The 20,200-nt window shown below is 28.3% G+C and overlaps 3 protein-coding genes across 3 annotated transcripts; 1 reads left to right on the top strand and 2 right to left on the bottom strand.

Annotated features, from left to right (window-relative positions):
* Positions 1-28: 28 nt before the first annotated feature.
* On the top strand, positions 29-1,754 carry SerRS-m (Seryl-tRNA synthetase, mitochondrial). Its single transcript, XM_027346183.2, has 2 exons — positions 29-387; positions 450-1,754. Exons 1-2 carry the CDS (start codon positions 74-76, stop codon positions 1,447-1,449), a joined length of 1,314 nt encoding a protein of 437 aa, XP_027201984.2. The 5' UTR covers positions 29-73; the 3' UTR covers positions 1,450-1,754.
* On the bottom strand, positions 1,356-2,084 carry LOC113795944 (acylphosphatase-2-like). Its single transcript, XM_027346186.2, has 4 exons — positions 1,900-2,084; positions 1,819-1,835; positions 1,633-1,742; positions 1,356-1,576 (listed from the first exon to the last, which is right to left on the bottom strand). The coding sequence occupies exons 1-4, from the start codon at positions 2,033-2,035 to the stop codon at positions 1,462-1,464; spliced, it is 378 nt and encodes a 125-aa protein (XP_027201987.2). The 5' UTR covers positions 2,036-2,084; the 3' UTR covers positions 1,356-1,461.
* An 8,235-nt stretch (positions 2,085-10,319) lies between these two features.
* Positions 10,320-11,237, bottom strand: LOC113795972 (soma ferritin). Its single transcript, XM_027346213.2, has 2 exons — positions 10,995-11,237; positions 10,320-10,938 (listed from the first exon to the last, which is right to left on the bottom strand). The coding sequence occupies exons 1-2, from the start codon at positions 11,089-11,091 to the stop codon at positions 10,493-10,495; spliced, it is 543 nt and encodes a 180-aa protein (XP_027202014.2). The 5' UTR covers positions 11,092-11,237; the 3' UTR covers positions 10,320-10,492.
* Between the last annotated feature and the right edge of the window lie 8,963 nt (positions 11,238-20,200).

The following is a 20,200-nucleotide window of genomic DNA, read 5'->3' as shown; positions in this document are numbered from 1 at the left end:
AAAATCATAAATGTGATTTTGAACTTTTTTTTCATTTTGAATAAATTGAAAATTTTCATTTTGAAAACAAAAAATGTTTAAAAGAATACCGAATAATGTTTTAAGATTAAATTTATTTTGTACTACAATGAAAAATTTTTTCAATAAATTCTCGACAAATAAACCGTCTAGTCAACAATTTAATGAATTATTTACCAATGAATTCGATGTTGATATTGAATTTATTCGAAATGCAGAGAATCAGCAAAGAATCCTGGATAATATCCGTGCACGAGAAATGATTGATAATTTTCCTGGATTATTTGCTGATAATCTTGATTCCAAACAATTAGGCGATCGATTGATTGAAATCAGTAGAACATTGCCAAATGATTTTCATCCAATTTGGTATGATATTATCGAAATTTCACTTTAACAATAATCATGTTTTGTTTTGTTTTCTCAATAAGGAATGATCGTCAACATCAAACAACAATCATCGATCATATTGGTCAACAACAGAATTTTGATTTCAAACCATTAAAAGCTGAAGATTTACTTTTCGAAATGAATCTAGCTCAATTTTCATCGATTACTCGAGGAAAACTAGGAATCGTTGGTGGACCACGATCCTATATGTTTATCGAACAATTAGCTGAATTATCTCGTGCATTAGCACGATGGACAATGGCCGAATTAATAAATAAACATGGATTTACACCTGTTGTTACACCAAATCTTATCTATTCAGATTTTGTTCGTGCATGTGGATTCGAACCATTCGGTGAACGAACACAAGTTTATACAATGGATGGTCGACGAAATGTATGTTTAGCCGGTACGGCTGAAATGCCATTAGCATCAATGAATTTGGGTGAAAATTTTGCCACCGAAAATGATCTACCAAAACTTTATTGTGCATTAAGTCGATGTTATCGTGCCGAAGCTAAATCATCGGGTGAAATGTCTGGCCTTTATCGTGTTCATTATTTTGATAAAGTTGAAATGTTTGCATTGACCGAACCAAACGATTCGGATCGAATGTTGGACAAATTTGTTTCGATCGAAAAATCTTTATTCGAACAATTAGGATTATATTTTCGTATTGTTGATATGCCACCAAATGAACTAGGACCAGCAGCTTATCGTAAATTTGATATTGAAACCTATATGTATGGTCGTGATTTTTGGGGTGAAATATCTTCAGCTTCAAATTGTACTGATTATCAATCAAAACGATTGAATATAACATATCAGAAATTCTATTTTGATTCAAAAACTAAGGCAATTACAGAAGTAAGAAAAAATTATGTACATACTGTCAATGGTACCGCTTGTGCGATACCAAGAATAATCATTGCAATTGTTGAACAAAATCAAAGCAAAAAACAAGATTATTTTATCATTCCAGAATGTTTGAGGCCATTTATGAAAAATGATCGAATCAAAATGATTAAAATGAATTCATAAAATAATTTTTTTTTATCGAGTAATTTCAAATGTTTGAAATTCAGGTTCTGTAAGCCATTTTTCCTGTGTAAATTCACAATAATCAATACGACTGTGCGGACTGCCTTCAGTGGATAACCATTTTTTCCTATTGAAAAAGAAAATTAATATCCGGAAAATGATTTCTTTCAAAAAAAAACTCACATCATTTCAATTTTATTCGGATGTCCTTGCATAATACCGACAACAGTTCCATCGTATTCATTACGAACCCATCCTTTTAATTCCAACATTTTGGCTTGATTTAGTGTATACTTATAGAAATACAAAGAAAAATAAAATGCTAATCAAAGCTAATGGAACATTTTTTTGAAAATGTGCTTAATTTACTTTTCGGAAAAATACTCCTTTTGAATGAATAAAAATTTGATTAAAAACAAATACGAATAATGGTTAATCAAAAAAGCAAACCTTGAACTATGCCATAAACTTTAAAATTAACCGAAAGAATCGACATTGTTGATCGATTATAAATGAATAAAAATGAAAGACTAGAATAAATAATTAAACCGAAGAATATGTTGGTTAATTGACGATTCGTGAGCATAATTTTTTTTTTTTTTTCGTTCGAAGAATTCTATATTCGTTGATCACATGATTCGATTTTTTTTTTTGTTGACATCGATACTATCGATAGATGAAAAAAAAGTTGCTGCTAAAAATAGACATTTGGCATGCGCGACTGTCACATAAAATGAGATTTTTTTTTTCGTTTGAAAAAACTTGCCATGCGCGACTGTTACATTAAAAAAAAAAATGAGAAAATTGTTTTCTTCCATATTACACAAGATGGCAGAAGTTTTATCGAAAATTCTGTTTCAAAAAAGAAATAATCGATAGAATCGAAAAAAAAGAATATTCCGCCAATTTTTTTCCCCGCCAAACCTTTTTTGTTCATTGTTGTCTGTCATTGGTTTTTCATGTTTATCGCTTTATTTTAGTTGGTTTTTTCCTTTCACGAACAAAAAAAAACAAAACAAAGAAATTCTTCTGGTGATTCTTATAAGACAATGTTAATGTGATGTTTCAAAAATGTTTTTTAAAAATTTGTTCAAATTGTCCATGTTTGTGATACAAATCATGTTGTTTCATTATTGACCAAATATCAAATGGGAAAAAAGAGAAGAAGAAGACATTATCGAAACAAAACTTTTGACTTTTTTCTGGTTTATACTTGAACGCAATTCCCTGTTCAAACAGGCAAGAATTTAAATTTTTTTATTTTTTTGACTTTTAAATTTACTTTGTTTATTATTGTTACACATTATCTAACATTCGAATGATGTCCGATTACTTAACTCCTGTATGTTTTTTTTGTTTTGAATCAAATTTCCTGAAAAAAGAAAGAAAGAAAAAACATTAACAAGTTGATCGAAAAGAGAATAAAGAATTTTCCTTTATTTTTCCTGTTTATCTGTTTTTAAAATATCTGTAAAAATGGACTTTTATTTCGTTTATGTTTTTCCAATAAAAAAAACTAATCAAATGATTTATAATATCCTGTTGACCATATATAAAATGGACATAGTTTTTGTATTGTTTTTTGTTTTTGTTATTTACATTTTGAATTTGTTGTTGTTGTTGTTGTCGAAAAAAAAATTTTATCCGTAATAAGATACAAGGTTTTTTCAAAAAAAAAAAAAAAATTTCCCCATAGAATAATGTTGTTGTTGTTGTCGATGATGATAATAATCATTGTGTAATGTGAAAAACATGATTTTTCGTTTCAAGTTTTGCCATTCTGTTGTTGTTGTTATTTTGTTGCAAACATTTGAAAAATAAAAGTTTTTCCTGTTGTTTTTGATCGAAATTTGTAGCAAAAAAAAAAAAAAATATTTTTCGAAAATGAAACTGTGAATTCCCGAGAAACTGAGCTACATAGAAAAGTATCACATTTCCACTCGTTGTTGTTGTTGTTGTTTTTCTCGCATAATATTGATCGACAATTTTAAAATGTCAACATTGATTGCTTGGTTTGGTATTTTTTCATCCTTGAAAATTTTTGTCTTTCATAGAAATAAGAAAAAACGCAAAAAATTAAATTCAAAATTTTCATCAAATTCCCAAAAAAATACCTGAATTCAAAATGAATGCAAAAAATACAAGAAACAAAAAACCTCAAGGGCTTTTCGCACCAAGTCATTATGTGATGAAACGATTTTTGCAGGTTATTTGTGATTAAAATGTTATTACATTTTGTTGATCAGTTTGATGATGATGATAATTGAAAATTAAATGAGAAAAAAAAATACTTTTGAATTGAAAATCATTTGAAAAACTCTTGAGATTTTTTTTTGAATTCGGTAAATAAATTGGTTTTTTCGTGCAACCAACATAGTTCTCCCATTCCCTTGTTGTTGTTGTTTGTTTATTTCATTTCCATTCTCATCATCTGATCATCCGGGTGAAATGACAATGAAAAAAAATGTTTCAAATTTTTTTTTCGGTTGTTTCATTTCATTTTCGACAGATTGGATGTCATGTTTATTTTTTTACATTTTTACGATGATCCATGATGATCCACGTCTCTAGTGGCCCGTTTTCTCTTCGGTTCTCGTTGTTGTTGTTGTTTGTTGTTCATTTTCAAATTACCAAATTGGAACAATGATCCATTTCCATTTCGGTTTGTTTGTTTCTTCTTTGTAAATTTAACGCTCGTTTTGATTGTTGTTTATTGTTGTTTGTTTGTTGTTGTTGTCTCATTTTACCGTATCCAAAGAAAAAATTGCTGAATAACAACAACAAAAATGAGTCTTTTTTACGAAAAAAAAAATTGTTAGTCTTTTTCTGTTTGTCTTTTGGGCTATTGTGTGTCCTGTATTCTATTTCGATCTTACTGATACTATAATGATGACAATAGTCGTAAATAGAATCTTTGTCCGTTTTGATCATTTTTTCTGGTTGTTATCATTTTGGTTATTTTTTGAAAAAAAATAAATTTTGACAACTGTCATTGAACTTTTCCATTATTATCGATTGATAATAATGATGATGATTATGATGATTATGATGAGTGAAGTGGATCAAAACGATTGCTACAATTTTCTTTTTGTTTTGTTTTGTTTTGTTCCGTTTTTTTGTCTGTTGATAACCTTCATTCATTCAAATATATGATGAGTGGATTTGATTTGTTTTTACTTTTGAACAGTGAAAAATTCAGGTGAATATAAAAAAATCCTCTTCGATATTCAGAGTTATTAAAATAACCAAAAAAACCAAAAATAGTATCAAATAACCAATGTTTATTTTTGTTTTGTTTTTGGGGTTTCTGGAACCATGAAAAAAAATATCCTTGAATATGATGAGTGGATGATAATTTCTTAGTTTGTTGTTGTTGTTGTTGTTGCTTAATTGTATCAAATTATCACGATATCAATTTTTTTTCTTGTCTGGTTTGTTGCTGTTCTTGTTTTTCTACTTTTGTTGAATAATCATCGGAAAATTTTGATAAACATTTTGGACCATATGGTATTGACCCAAGTGTGTGTGTCAATCTCTTTCTGACCCTTGGGGTCGAAATTGACCTAAACTTTTTTTTCTGGTTTTTGTTTTGACTATATTTAGATTGAAAAAAAAAGTTTTTTTCACCCACATTTCATGTTGATCATCATCATATCGTTCACTGATTTGATGTGATGGACGATTGTATATCGATTATATTGTTTGCATAATCAGTAATAATCAATGACAACAAACAAACAAACAAACAACGACAACGACAACAAATAAACACCGATCAATCTCGATATAATAATTTGACAAGAAGGGAAATCCTTAAACCAAACTAAACAGCAAAACTGCGTGTGATTTTGATTTTCTTTCTTGAAATAAATGAAAAATTCCATACAAAAGCAAAACAAAAAAATGTCTATTGTTTGTTTGAACATTTGATTCACTATCCGGCGTCTCAATCAAATGTCCGAATTTTCGTCTTTTGAATTTGCTTGTTTGTTTGTGAAAGTTTTTGTGTTTTCGGGGTGATATTTTACATTTGATTGATACTGGATTTTTGCTTTATTTTCTTTTTGCTTTGATCTTTGATGAACTTCATTCATTCATTCAATTCATTCGGTGTGTGAATGACTTTGAAAAGAAAAGAAAATAAAACATTCGTTATAATTAGGTAAAACATTGATCATCATTGGGCAATCAATCAAATTTTATGTTCGATTTGCGCATCGTATATTAGCGAACAACAATAATAATATTCAATAAGATGCGCAAATCGAACAACATTCAAGAATCATAAGAATTTAATTCACTGTTTGTGTGTATGTGTGTGGTATGAATATTGAAAAAAAATGAATTCCATTTTTCAATGTAATCTGCAAAACAAGCAAACAAAACAATTTATTTGATTAACTTTCCAATTCGCACGACATAAAGGAATATATTTGGAGTTAGATAGATAGAGAGAGTCAGTAGCATCTGTTTTTGTTTTTTTTTTTCGTTTGTAAAAAAATGAAAAAATTCATATCATTCGTAAAATTGAAAACACGCAAATTTTTTTTTCTTATTTGGATTCAAATGAAATGAAAAATATCATTATTTTATTTCAAATGTTTTTTTTTGTTTTTAATTTTTTTCATTTTCATTTTTTTGATATTTAAAAATCCAAAAAAAACCAACCAAACAAACATGCACCCAAACACGCTTTGCACGCAAATCAAAACAATATTAGTGTTACGTATTTTAGGGCCACAAACATCACCGAAAAAGTAATCAAACGAAATCAAGTTGAAAAAGATTCCAACCAGTCAAACAAACTATAGGATAAGTTGTAAGTTGTTGGTGCATCCAGTGCATCTGCCTTGTGTTTATATAATGATAATGATAATGGAAATGGGAAAAAACTTTGATAAGATTTGTATTTTTGTAATTTTGATATATAGAAAAAGAGAGAGCTAAACAGAGAGTTGGAGCATATATTTGGTATTTGATTCCCCCTTTTTTTTAAAAAAAAGTTATCTTATCAATTGAGCATCTTTTTCTGGTTGTTTTTTGTTTTGTTTGGAATTAAGAAACAAAAAACATCTTTATTTATTAATCATATTTTCAACAAAAAAAAAACAAAAAACAAAAACAAAAAATGTTTTATTATGCAAAAAACACAAAAAGATATTATTCGTTTTTCTGCTGTTTTTCTGTTAATTATGTTTTTTTTGGTAAAATTTAAAATTTTTTTTAATTAATAAAAATGGTTTTTTCAAATTTTGTTTTTCCCTAAACAAAATTCATTTCTTTGTTTTGAAATATTTATCTAACTTGGGTCGCATTCATCTTCCGTTGTTGTTGTTGTTTTTGTTTTTCAATCGTAAGCTGGGTAATTTTTCTTTTTTCTTTTTTGAAAAAAAGGATTTACCCTTTTTTCTTAGTTCACCCGAAACAAAATGAAAAATTTGTCAACTTTAACAATTTAAAAAAAAAAATCCTATAGGATTTTCCTCTGCGATGCCAAACTCTCTCTCTCTCTCTCTCTCTCTCTCTCTCTCTCTCTCTTGCGTTTCCCCTTCCCTGAATCATTCATTTGTTGTTGTTGTTTGTTTGGTTGGTTTTTCGATATTTTTCGGAAAAAACTACTACTGCTGTTACCGAGCATAAATAAAAAATAAAAAATTTCAGCATGGTGGGGATCAAGATTAAAATCTTACTGACAAAAAATTATTATTATTTATGTAAATGATTACAAATTTAGTAGGCTAGGATTATAATAACTTTCATTTGAACAAAATCTGTCCCAAAATCTAGTTTTGTGAATGGAAAATGAATTTTCAAAATCAAAATAAAAATAATTTTGACACAAGCTGATGAATTTTTCCACTGAATTCGTTTAACTAAAGTTTCAATTTCAAATTATACATTTCCTTTGCTCGCTAGCTGTGTTTATTTTTGTTTTGTGTTTTGCTGGGTTCCAGAAAACAAAATCAAATCAGATTATCTTTGGCTTTTTCTTTTTTATTGAATTTTTTCTCCCGTTTTGTTTGTTGTTGTTGTTGTTCAATCATCTAATCATTTTCAATCAATTTTTTGCTTTGTTTTGTTTTGTCACCGCTTATCTGATGATGATTATGATAAAATCTACAAAATATTCATCGATATATTTACTTATTTAATCCAATATGAAACACGTTTTGGGTCAAAAACGTTTTATTTATTTCGTAAAAAGGTGTCCTAGATGATTGATCTAGCGAAAATTTTTGATTTTTTTTTTGTTTTCCTGAATCTTATTTGTCATAATTTTTCTCTGCTCTCTGTTTTGGTTTTTCGTTTTGATTGATGAAATTGGATTTTTGCTGTTGTTGTTGTTGAAACAAGTTTGATTTCAATCGATGTTTGGTGTGTCATTCATAAAGTCAATTCAAGCAATGGAAATCCAAATTGAACCATTTAACAGATGAATATATTTCTTGGCTCTCTTTTCCCACTAATCAATATCCTTGATTATCGGTGTTATGGTATAGAAAAATTCATTCAAATAGCTTTAACATTCAAACCAAACAAACAAACAACAAACGTTTATTAAAATGAATGAATTCTTTCACACAGAACAAAATCTTTGTTTGTTTGTTTGGCATCTGCATCTTTTCGAAACAAACAAAACAAAACAAAACAAAATTTTCTTTATTTGTATCAATCCAATTTGTTGTTGTTGTTGTTTGATGTTGTATTCGACCCCACCGATTATGTGATTAGTTAGGTAGGCTTGGTAAACGTTTTTTTTCAATTTTTTTTCTTGTGGTTCAATGAAGAAATCACCACCAAATCAACCAAAAACAAAATAAAATGAAACAAAACAAAAACGGAAAACTTAGACAAAAACGGAAAAAACAACAAAGTTAGATTCCTTTAAAAGGTGGCAAAAAAAAAGGCGATTATTTATCTTCTTATAAAAATCTTTAGTAGCCTAGCGTATTATGCAAAATGGATGAAAATCGTTGTTGTTTATAAATAAACACCGATTTCACTGGGTGCATGCTGAGAAAATGCGATAAATGTTTTTTGTTGTTGGTATCCAAAATGAATTGAATAGAAATCCAATTTCACACTACATCAAAAAATGGTGAATTGAATTGAAAAGAAAAGAAAAAAGTGAGAAATTTTGGTCTAACACCAAGGCTGAATAACAAAATTTGTTTTTCTTTTTAGAAAAATTTTACGCAACAGAAAAAAATTATATCAATTTTGTTTGTTTGTTTGTTTGGTGTGACCTATGCGTGTTCCATAATAGCTTGGTTTGGTTATCGGTGAACGAACAGAAACTTTCCGTTTGTGGTCACAGGTCATTCATAGGCTTTCAGATACCCAAAATAACCAAAAAAAAACAAGTTGCCTTTGAAATTTGTTGTTGTTGTTTGAATTTAAATTCAAAAAAAAATTTCAAATCCTTAAATAATCTTTTGATCGATGATCGATTTTTTTGGATCTAAATTTGATCTATTCGATCAAATTGTTTACCGTTTTGTTTGTTTTTTTAGGTAGGATTTATATACTCTCATTCACACATCATCATTTGATCTTGAATAATAAGTAATAATCTTTGAATAAGTAATCTTTGAATGAAAAACCAGTGAAAATAAAAATCCAGAAAATAAAACCAACAGTGAAAAAAAAAGTAAAAAATGATATTCATCTCTCTCTCTCTGTGTTTTAGTTAAATAATGATAATAATTTATATTTCTATTTTCCATTAAGTTAAATATTGACAATTTCTCTCTCTCTCTCTCTCTCTCTCTCTCTCTCTCTCTTGCTTTGTTTGTATTTGGACACAATATATTTTGACATTGAGATTTTTTTCAAATGAAATATTTTGGGATTGATTTTTTTGTTTACCTTTATATTCCTCATCTACACTCCTATCCGAATGTTTTTTACCCAAAAAAACATTTAATCCTAATAAATGTATCCTCATTTTTCTTCCCTGTTTTTTTTCTTGGTGAATATTATTTAATTTGATTAATATTGAATCAACAAATCTAACAACAACCACAAGAACACCAGTAGCAGCGTGAAAAATAAAAATCCCAAAATGAAATTCATCATCAAATGTGTGAAAGAAATATGTCCTAAGAACAGAGGAAGAAGCTCATCATTATCTGAAAAATTTTTCTCCCTGCATCCATATTTGATGCCCGAAAAGAAATGAGAAAAAAAGATGATCCGCGTGATAATAAAAAAAAAAACCATAAATAGACACTAATCAACACAATGGATCCTCGCTTTTTTTCTGGTTGTTGTTGATTTTCATATCTCTTCTCTTTGGTTTCTATGTTTTTTGTTTTCCCAAACACAGACATGCATGTTTGTTTGGGTCATGGTTTTTTCTGTTGTTGACCGTTTTTTTTTATTCACCCGGTTTCTAAAAATATCAGCATAACCGAGCTTCTGTTTATTATTGTATAATGTTATGTGTATGTGACATAATACAGAATGAATGAATGAATGAATGAATGAGAATGACAAACAAACAAAATGCAATTCACTCTCTCTCAGTGTTTGTGTGTATTTAATAATGTCTCTAATGCAGTGATTCTCAACCTTTTTGTTGTCGCGGCACAATTTTAGAATTTTTGAATATATAACAGTTGCATTTTCAGAATTTCGCGGCACACCAAAGTGCCGCGGCACACTGGTTGAGAATCACTGCTCTAATGTGTAAGGTCCATTTCCAAAATGACATATGGTATATCTAGGAAAAAAAGAAGGTGAAAAATTTCGTCCCAGAAGCGACAGAGAGAAATATTTGTTTGTTTGTTTCGTTCTGCGAATGAAGAAATTTAAGTTTTTTTCTTGAATTATCCATCATCTTTTCTCCTGAAATAATCAATGAAAAGTTATGCATAACCAATTTTTTATTATAGTATGGCTATTCTAATTTTTATTTTGCAAACATCAAACAGAAATCAAAACACAACAGAAAAATTGTTAAAAGAAAGAAAAATCTTGTGTCGAATTGATGATTACAAATGTAAATGATGATTACCATCATTTCAATGCATCGTTACCATCATTGTAATGTATGACGATCGAATAGATATTCACCAAGACCAACCGAACCACAACGTTCCAAATTTGTAATATAATCAGCTAATTTTTTAATTGCTTCAACCTGTTCATGTAGATAATTTGATTCAATAAAATCAGCAAATTGTGCATCATTATGTTTAGTAGCTAAATCATGTAAATCTAATAATGATTGATTAACAGTTTTTTCCAATTCTAATGATGCTTTTAATGCTTCTAAACCGGATGACCAATCTTGTTGTACGGGTTTTGGTATATCTTGTAATACAATACGACCACCACGTTGATTTTGTAATTTCATCAATTTTTCAGCATGTTCACGTTCTTCTTTGGATGATTCATGGAAAAATTTTTCAAAACCAGGTAATGCTACATCATCACGATTAAAATGAAAAGCCATCTGTTGATATACATAGGATGCATACAATTCTGTAATAAAACAATGTGAAATTCTTCAATGAAAAATGATATCGAGAAAAACATACCCAAATTGATTTGTTTATTAATACCAGCTTCACATTCTTTATGAAAATTCATTCGTACACGTGAAGTTTTGGTTGTTGATTCAGGATTAGCAGCCATGTTGATTATTTGGGATTTTGGGAAAGATTTTGGTTGAAAAAAGTAGTTGTTTTTTGAATTTCTTTTGAAAGTGATCAATCACTGTTGATGCAACTTGGTTGTTTGTTTCGTTAGTTTGAATTGAATCGTTGAATTTTTCGTTTATTTATATACCACCAAAAATTTGATTTTGTTGTTGTTATTTGGTCTGATTTTCTCACTTGGTAACTGTTTGTAACAGAAAAAAATACATTTTTATAAATGATAATCCATTCATTGGAATTTTATCTATAACCGAACATGTCAATCAATCGAATGATTTCGTTATAAATAACCAGAAACAAAAATTACAATCAAAATTGGTTTCATTTTTTTATTTATTTTGCATCAATTTTATTTATTTTTTGTTGATTACAAATCACATGATTATTATTAACGTCATTTCACACTTTAATTCACTTCAATTTTATTAATTGATAATTTTATAAATCATAATAATTTTTCATTTATAAAAAAATCAATTACAAATCAATCATTCGATGTGATGTGATTTTATTTTATTTTTTTGTAAACGTTTTTTTTTAATTATTATTGCCATTTTTGTTTGTAATTTCTAAAACATCAAAGTAAAAGTAAAAGTAAATAAATAAGTTTTTTACTAATCAAATCAAACCAAAATATTTGTGATAACATTCACAATCATTCAATAAAATCATGTGATTGGTAACTTTTTTTGATGGAAATGAATAAAATCTCTTTATTTTTGTTTTTGCTTGAATCGATCAATCAATGATGATTTGCAATTTTTTTCAAAATCTTATTTTGTTGTTGTTGTTGTTTGTTTGTTATGAATTCAATCCTTCCATTTTTGGAGATTTAACCCTTGTTTGTCAAATTATTTTCCAGGGAAAATTATCAGATCCGATGCGCAGATGTTCCTAGGAAAAATTTTTACTTTTCTCTACCAAATTACATCATCATCATGTGTCAATTTGATTGATTGATTAATGATTAATGCAGGAAAACATGAAAGGTTTAAATTTTGTTTAAAAACTTTTTTACAAATTTCCAAAAAATGATTCATGTTTATGGGCGGTTGTTTGTTTGTTTCGCTATATGATTATGATAGCGATGCGCAAAATGTCACCAAAACATTTGTTGTTAAAAATAAACAACAACAACAACAAAATAAACAAATTTTTTGGGTTGTTTAGCATCACTATTTTGGTTTTCACTTTCTTTGACTATCTATATAGCATCTAGAAGAAGAAGAATTTTATCCACCGCATAGAGAATATCTATCTATCTATATATAAGCATTTCCAAATGTTCAAATGCCCAGAATAAATGATATGGATGTTTTTTTTGCATTGAAAGATGCCTGCCTATTTCACAAAATAAACAAAAACAAGCCATTCAGCCATTCGACCAATAAAGATTGTTTGTTTGTTTCGTTTGGTCAAAGGACTGCCTTTGCTCAAATGAATGATGTGATGTGCGATGTTTATTCAGTGTATACCACACCCGAAGTAGAAACAGATAGACAGGGAGAGAGAGAGAGAGATGGAAGAGAATAGCCCTATGTTGTTATCAAGATAGCCACTATAGTTGAAAGAAGAAAGATGGAAAAAAAAGGCTTAATCAAAACCGAAAAAAAATTGAACAAAATAAACTTTTGCCGTTATAATAAACTTGACCTAGATTTTTGTTGTTTTTGGGTTATTTATAGAAAGAAAAAAATTCCTATTGACCTATTGGATTGATCCCGAAAATAGAACCAAAAGTACCATTGTGATCATTGTGATTTCAAGTGGATTTTTTTGAATTCAGTCATTGAAAATGTTGCTGTTGTTGTTGTTGGATTATCACAATTGAAATGATGCTCATTTTTTTCCCAAAATGCTTTTTTAAAAATAAACATTTTCTGTCACCTTGATCAAAAAAAAATCGAATAAACATCCCAGAATGAAAATGAAATAAATGAAATGTTCATATATCATCATCACTGATTCAACAGCGAAAATAAAACTCGACAAGTCAATATTTGGTTTGTTGAAACAACAACAGAAACAAAAACAAAAATCCAGTCCATATTTCTTTTTAAAGATTTTTTATATTATTTCCAAATGGAATATTTATTTATTATTATTGTTATATTCGTATTAAAAAAAAAGTAATGAATTGAAGATGAAAAAAAACTTAGCTGAATGATCCACATGTTTAGTTTCGTTTTTTTTAACTAACCAAACCGAACGATCGACCGACCGACCGAATTGGCAAATAAATCGTAAATTAGATTTTTGGATTTTCTTTCTTTTTATCTATCTGTTGTCACTCTAGTTCCATCGTTTTTTCTAGCAAAAAAATGGTTCCAGTGATTATGTGGATGATGACAAATCTTGTCATTTTATTTGTGAATTTTATTTTTTGCTTTTTGTCATCACCTAAAAATTGTTGTTTGTTTGTATGGCCCGTCCTCATCCTCATCATCATCAATTTTTCATTATATCCAAACATCTGTGATGGTGGTGATCTTATTGAAAAAACTACTACTGTATCCATCCATGGATGATGATGTTTACTTTTTTGTGTAAATTTCGCACGCGCAAAGTTTTTTTTTCCATCATCACGTTTTGCAAAAAAAAAAAATGAATTTCAATTTTTTGCTGCCTTGTTTTTTTTCTGTATTTTCGGTTTTTTATTTTTGAAACGAAAAAAAATGTCGGTCATGTTGATATTTTCTATTTTCATTTATGAATGTTTCCTCAGGATTCATTCATTCGTTGTTCGATCCAAATTGTAAATATTATCATCAACACTGGTGCATATAATCTATATCAAAATGGACCCAAGTGAACCAATATCTCTCTCTCTCTCTCTCTCTCTCTCTCTCTCTCTCTCTCTCTCTCTCACTGGTCATATGTATGTCATTGGGCCATGCTTAATGTTTTTCCTGTGTTTATTTTTTTCAAATAAAAAAAAAATATAAAAAGTTTTTTACTTTTTTTGGACCCTGTGTTTTTTGTTTTTTTCATTTCCAATTTCAATTTGATCGATTCGTTCATTTTTTATTTAGATTAACATTCAGCAGATGAGGATTATGAATCAATTTTTCATTCATTCATTCGATCATTGAATCCCAATGATGATTGATAAATTTAATTGATTTTTAATTTTCTTTGAATTTTTCATTTTTCATTGGCCACAATCCAATTTTCTCTGTTCAATATCCATTGACACGGTGGTGACCAAACAAACACGTGTCAATAACGTTGGTGATGTGGGTTTCTTACTTAACACTATCCACCACTGTGTGTGTGGTTGACCATTGAATAAAATGATTTATTAGTTGAAAAATTATGGAAATTCAAATTGAAATTTCATTTTTTATTTTGCCTAAACATAAATTCATTGTTGATTGTCCCTATGAATGTATTTTTGAATTGAAAAATACAATTTTTTTCTTTCACAGTTTGCGGTTGTGACGATTTTTCTCGGTTTTAATCTTATTTTTTTTTCCTTTTTATCAATAATTCAATGGAAAAAAATACGGTCTGATCGAGAAAGTTTTTTGAAAATTTTATTCATTTGAAAATGATGAAATTGAAATTTTCGGGAAATATTCGTCAGCAATTATTTTTGTTTTTTGTTTGACAAAATCTAATTGAAATGAAAAAATTTCAATGTGAAAAGGAAACTAAAATCATCATCATTTTGATTGAAATTATTATTATTATAATTCGGTTGTAAACTTTTTTTTTAAAAAAAAGTAAAATTAATATTAATTATTTAGAAAATGCCAAGCGAAAAACCAAACGAAAATTATAATGAATTTTCTGTGTGTGTGTTATGATTTATTCATTTCATATTCAGCATCATCATTATTATCAATTTTTGGAATGGATTTTTCTTTCCCTTGCATCTTTGAAATTCCTTCTCTCGGTGTGTGTGTGTGTGCGACAACCGAAATTCATTTTTCCCCGTGTAACCAGAAGATTTTAGTTTTTTTTTATCCATTGATAATTCCAAACAGAAGAAAAACAAATGAAGTAGAAATGAAAATGTTAATTTCAAATATGTGATATTGATATTGAGCAAAAGATGCAAGGGAAAAATGGAAAAAAAAACAAACCCAAGGCATGTTTGCAATTAATATTTCTGGTTTGGTTTCCCAGCCAAAACGACGACTGCGACGACTACCAGAAAGTAAATTCATCTTGGAACTTTTACTTTGTTTTTGCACTCTCTCTTCTCTCTCTCTGATCTATTCATTAGCACATTTGGGGTATGGGGATATTGAGAACAAAAAACAAAAACCCGATAACTTTCAAAAATTCTGTTTGGCTCCCTGACTTTTTCATATTTTTTTTTTTGTTTTTTTTCTTGTTTCATTTGGCTTTAATTAAAATTTTGCCTTTAGCTATCACATTTGCATCTTTTGACATTCGGTTTTGTCAATATTTTTTTTCTTCTGTCTGTTTCTGTTTCTGTTGTCATTCCATATCCATTTCATTATTTGTTTTATGATGATTTTTTCTTCCATTTCTTTCTTTGTTTTGCTTCTAAATTCTTATTTGGTGTAATGAATAAAAAACAAAACAGAAATGACGATAATGTAAATGAATTTGTAGAAATGACAATATAAATGCAAATATACAAATGAATGAATGAAGGATTCGATTTTTGGTTATTTTTCTTCTTTCAAAATTCCGGTATTGACATTTATATCCGATGATGATGATGATGTAAGACAATATGAATGTCTCATTAACATGTTTTTTTTCTGTTTTTTTTTCTTCTGGTTCTGGTGGTTATCATTTTTTTTTTATTTTATTACAAAAAACCCTTATACCTAAAAAATAAGGGTTCTGGTGGTTATCATGGTGGCTGGTTTTTTTGTGTTTGGAAAATATATTTCATTTTTTTTTTTTTTTTTTTGGTTTTTTTCATTATTCCAAACACAGAAATATCAACATCATTAGGATCATCATCATCATTATCTTTGGTTGTTGTTTACCTTCTTTTGATGATCATTTTCTTCCGAAAACAAAAATGAATGAAATAAAATAACAACAGAAGAGAGAGAGAGAGAGAGAGAGAGAGAGAGAGCGAAAGAATATCTTTAACGATCGAAATCGATTTGTTTTGTTTTCTGTTGTTGTTGTTGATTTTTGAAAATTATGTCTACATTTCCTCATATATCGAAAAAAATAGGCAAGTAGGAAAGATTGATTGTTCCGGAAACATTGATGATGATGATTAAACCTTGACATTAACATCGAACCATCGAATCAAAATCGATTCAAAAAAAAAGAGAAGGTAATTTCTTTGGAATAGAAAAACCAAGAAAACAACAAAAACAAAAACAAAAACAACATTTCAATTCATTTGTTTATATAAATTTTTTACTAAAAAAAACTACATAGAAAATTCTCATTTAGAATCTTATTTTTTTTCCTTGTTTTCATTTTAAAAAGTTTTTACTATTCCAAATTTAGTTTTCCACTTCGTCCGTTTTCCATAAAAAAAAGGTTATTATTATCATTGTTGTTGTTGTTGTTTTGGTTGTTTGTTTGTTTGTTGATTATATCAATAATAATAAGAAAAAATTCTGGTTGTCTTGGTACCAAATTCTGGTTCTTGTTGTTGTTGTTGTTGTTTGTTTGATTCTGTATAATTTTTTTCCGGAATATTATTGTTGTTGTCGAGTTTGTTGTTGTTGTTGTTTTTGTTTCATAATTTAATTGTCAATTCGTGTTTATATTTCATTTGTCGTTCGGTAGGTTGGTCGATCGGTCGGTCGGTATAATTATCAAACAAACAAACAAACAAACATTGATGATGATGATGACTTCTATGTCGTCATTCCTTTGAATATCAAAATATCATAAGTTTGTTTGTTTGTTTGGTTTTTTTGTTTGGTTGTTTTTGTTTGTTTGTTGTCGGTCAATTTATGGTGATCACCTTTGTTTCTTGAATATTATTATTTCTTTCAAAAATAGGAGAAGTAGGTGTTTATTATGTATTCAGATCATTCATTTTATAATCAAAAAAAAACAAATATATTCTATTTTTATTATAATTTTCCTGTTGTTGTTTTCGTTTTTCATTTTTTTGTTTGTCGTCATTTGGTTATTCAAATATTACACACACACACACACGTTTGGGTGGATATAGTTTTTTTTGTTCATCAAAAAAACTAGAATTCTTAAATAAAGAATTTTAGTTTTTGCAAAAGAAGAAACATATATACACATTGATATATGTGAAACAATCATCATTGGTAAATGATGATTATTTTTTTACCTTGTTTCTTTCCACCAAGTTTCAGAAATTGTTTTTCACATTCATTCATTCATTCGACGTTTGATTGATTAGATTTTTTCGTTTTTTCAAACGTTATTTTTTTACATTTTTTTTCAATTTTCATTTCAAGTTTTTTTTTCTTCATTTTCCGGAGATAAATATTAATTAAAAGAAGACTATTTTTACCCACCACAAAAATATTGCTGTTGAACATAAATTCCTTTGTGTATTCACGGTTTACCCACACACACACACAAAACGGTATTTTTGTTTTTGCACCCAAATTGATCGAGAAAAACAAAACACACCAGGCTGTCATTCATTCATTCATTCATTCATTCTCTCACCCGGTAAATTTCAAATTTGAATTTTGTTTTGTTTTTCAACTTTTGTTTTGTTTTCGGTTTCGTTATCATTCAAATGTGATGTCTTTTGATGAAAACAATAACCATCATCATCATCATCATGTCATTGATTTGATTATGGATTGCGTGAATAAATGAAATGAAAATGAATTGAATGAATACAAATGTTTTCTTCTGTTTTGAATCAAATTCTATTCAAATCTACACATAGGAATATTCTGGAATTTTATCAATGATGATTGAATTGGTTTTTCTTCATTATTTTGTTGTTGATATAGTAAGGAAAATTGTTTTTTTTTCTAGTTCAATTTATGGATGGTTTTCCGAAAAAACCTTCTGCTTGCTGTGTTGCGTTGTTGTTGTTGTTTTGGTTGGAACGTGTTTGGAATAATTAGCCCACCTCCATCCAGAAAAAAAAATAAAAGCCGCAGGTATTTTTTCATCACTATGTTTGTTTGGTTGGCTGGTTGGTTTAGTTGGTTGTCGTTAAAGTCAATCTATAAATGTCCCATGCGATTATATATTTATGTTTGCCAAAACAGAATCGATTGAATTCTCATGAGATGCGTGTGTGTGTGTTGCACTCATTTATTTAACGTTTCTCTCTCTCTCTCCTCTTCTAAATATGGTAATCATCAATGATTATGGCTGTTTATGGACAAAACAGTTAATATATTCACAAAAATAAAAACTGACCATCGATATAATCGATTGTTTATCAATAATTATTATCGAGTTTGATCGAGTTTTTTTTCCAATTTTTATCATTATTCTCCATTTCGTCTATTTCTACCTTTGTTGGTCATTATTGTTATGTTTTGTCGGTATTAAATTATGGAATTGATGATGATGATGATGATTAGTAAATCAAAAAACCAAAAAACGTTGTTTTAATTAGATTTCAATACGGATAAATGTGAATTGGGTGGAGAAAAAAGCAAAAGACAGAGTAATGATTCTGGTCAAAACGATAATATCATTTATTCTTCGCCATACACTACATGCATTTATGATCGGCATTCATTTTATTTTATTTTTTTGCTGTTTGCCAGAAATAAAAAAACATTAATGTTTTTTTTTGGCCGGAGATTTCTGGTCTTTTTTTTTGGGTAAAAATTTATCCAATTTTCAAGATGATGATGATGATGATTTTCCAGTCAAAACGATTAATGTTTTTTGTTTTTCTTTCTTTGTTGTTGTTGTTGTTGTTTTGTTCCATCATCAATGACGATCATCATCATCATAATCATTGTCCGGCATTTAATCAAGAGAGAGAGAGAGAGAGAGATATGACCAACCAAAGTTAATCAGTTTATTATTATCATTATGTAATAATAATGGAAAAAAACAAAAAACAAAGATGATTAGTAATGGATTTCGAATCTACTACTTGGTTAAAAAAACAGTTTTTTATTTTCCCCTTTTCATATTTCATGTTTCATTTATCTATCTTCCATCCATTCATTTCAAGGGGAAAAAAACTTTTCTCAATTCTGTCCATAAATGAATATTACCAGAAAATGGTCAAGTGTATTTCATATTTTTTTTGCCCTTCGAAAACCAAAAACAACAATAATATTTTAATGTCATTTGTTCGTTGTTGATTCGATTCCTATGTAAAGAATCATTTACAACCGCAACAACAACAAAAGCAAATATTCAACACAGAATGGCGCCAATTCCATAAACAAAAAACAGCAACAACAACAACAATAATCATCCAGAATATAATCATGGTTGCTGTTGTTGTTGTTGTTGTAATATATAACCGCTAATTAAATTTGCCAAAAAACACACATACAATTTACCGCCTTTTCGTCTTTCTGCTAATTTATTTTCATTTTCTGGGCAAACATTATACGATTATGTAATTTTGTTGTTGTTGTTTTGCCCATAGGAATGATAAATATTATTATTATGTTATGTTATGTAATGTTTATTATTATTATTGAAGTTGATTATCAAATATCACGATATTCAACAATGATGATGATTGTTTTTTTGTTTTTGTTACCTGGCCCCTTAATTTCATTTTTTTTTTATTGTTTTTTTTTTTTGTTTTTTGTTTCAATCATTTTCATACATTTCAATCAAATTCTGTTTTTCCGAAAAGTTTTTTTTTCAATTCTGTTTTCTTTGATTCTTGTTGTATTTTTATCAAGAATCAAACCGATAGATAAAGTAAATATAAACCGAATAACCGATTCAATCGATTACCGGAGAATTATTTTAAATGATATCTCTCTTTCATCAATGATAATAATAATAACCGAATATTCCCGGTATTATTATTATGATTATCATTGATTCGGTTTTTCGGCTATCAATGAAATAATAATAAAAGGAATTTGATATCGTATTTTGATGAATAACTTTTGATCGTTGTTTTTTATTATTATTTTCATTGTTTGCCATTTCGAAATTATTATCATCATCATCATATGGCTGACGTCTTTGTC

The sequence above is a fragment of the Dermatophagoides pteronyssinus genome, unplaced genomic scaffold, assembly GCF_027571235.1.
Source record: "Dermatophagoides pteronyssinus isolate colony J.1.1.1.1 unplaced genomic scaffold, Derpt_VIB-CSIC_2022.12 sq0006, whole genome shotgun sequence".
Lineage (NCBI taxonomy): Eukaryota > Metazoa > Arthropoda > Arachnida > Sarcoptiformes > Pyroglyphidae > Dermatophagoides > Dermatophagoides pteronyssinus.
This window is presented reverse-complemented; position numbering and strand designations above follow the sequence as displayed.

What these genes read in the sequence shown, in the direction of transcription:
- SerRS-m (XM_027346183.2), top strand. Translation starts at nt 74, where the DNA reads ATGTTTAAAAGAATACCGAATAATGTTTTAAGATTAAATTTATTTTGT. An exon ending in AATGATTTTCATCCAATTTG is followed by an intron (nt 388 to 449) that starts GTATGATATTAT and finishes TTTCTCAATAAG; the next exon opens with GAATGATCGTCAACATCAAA.
- LOC113795944 (XM_027346186.2), bottom strand. Translation starts at nt 2,035, where the DNA reads ATGCTCACGAATCGTCAATTAACCAACATATTCTTCGGTTTAATTATT. An exon ending in CCGAATAAAATTGAAATGAT is followed by an intron (nt 1,577 to 1,632) that starts GTGAGTTTTTTT and finishes CTTTTTCAATAG; the next exon opens with GAAAAAATGGTTATCCACTG.
- LOC113795972 (XM_027346213.2), bottom strand. Translation starts at nt 11,091, where the DNA reads ATGGCTGCTAATCCTGAATCAACAACCAAAACTTCACGTGTACGAATG. An exon ending in TAATAAACAAATCAATTTGG is followed by an intron (nt 10,939 to 10,994) that starts GTATGTTTTTCT and finishes GTTTTATTACAG; the next exon opens with AATTGTATGCATCCTATGTA.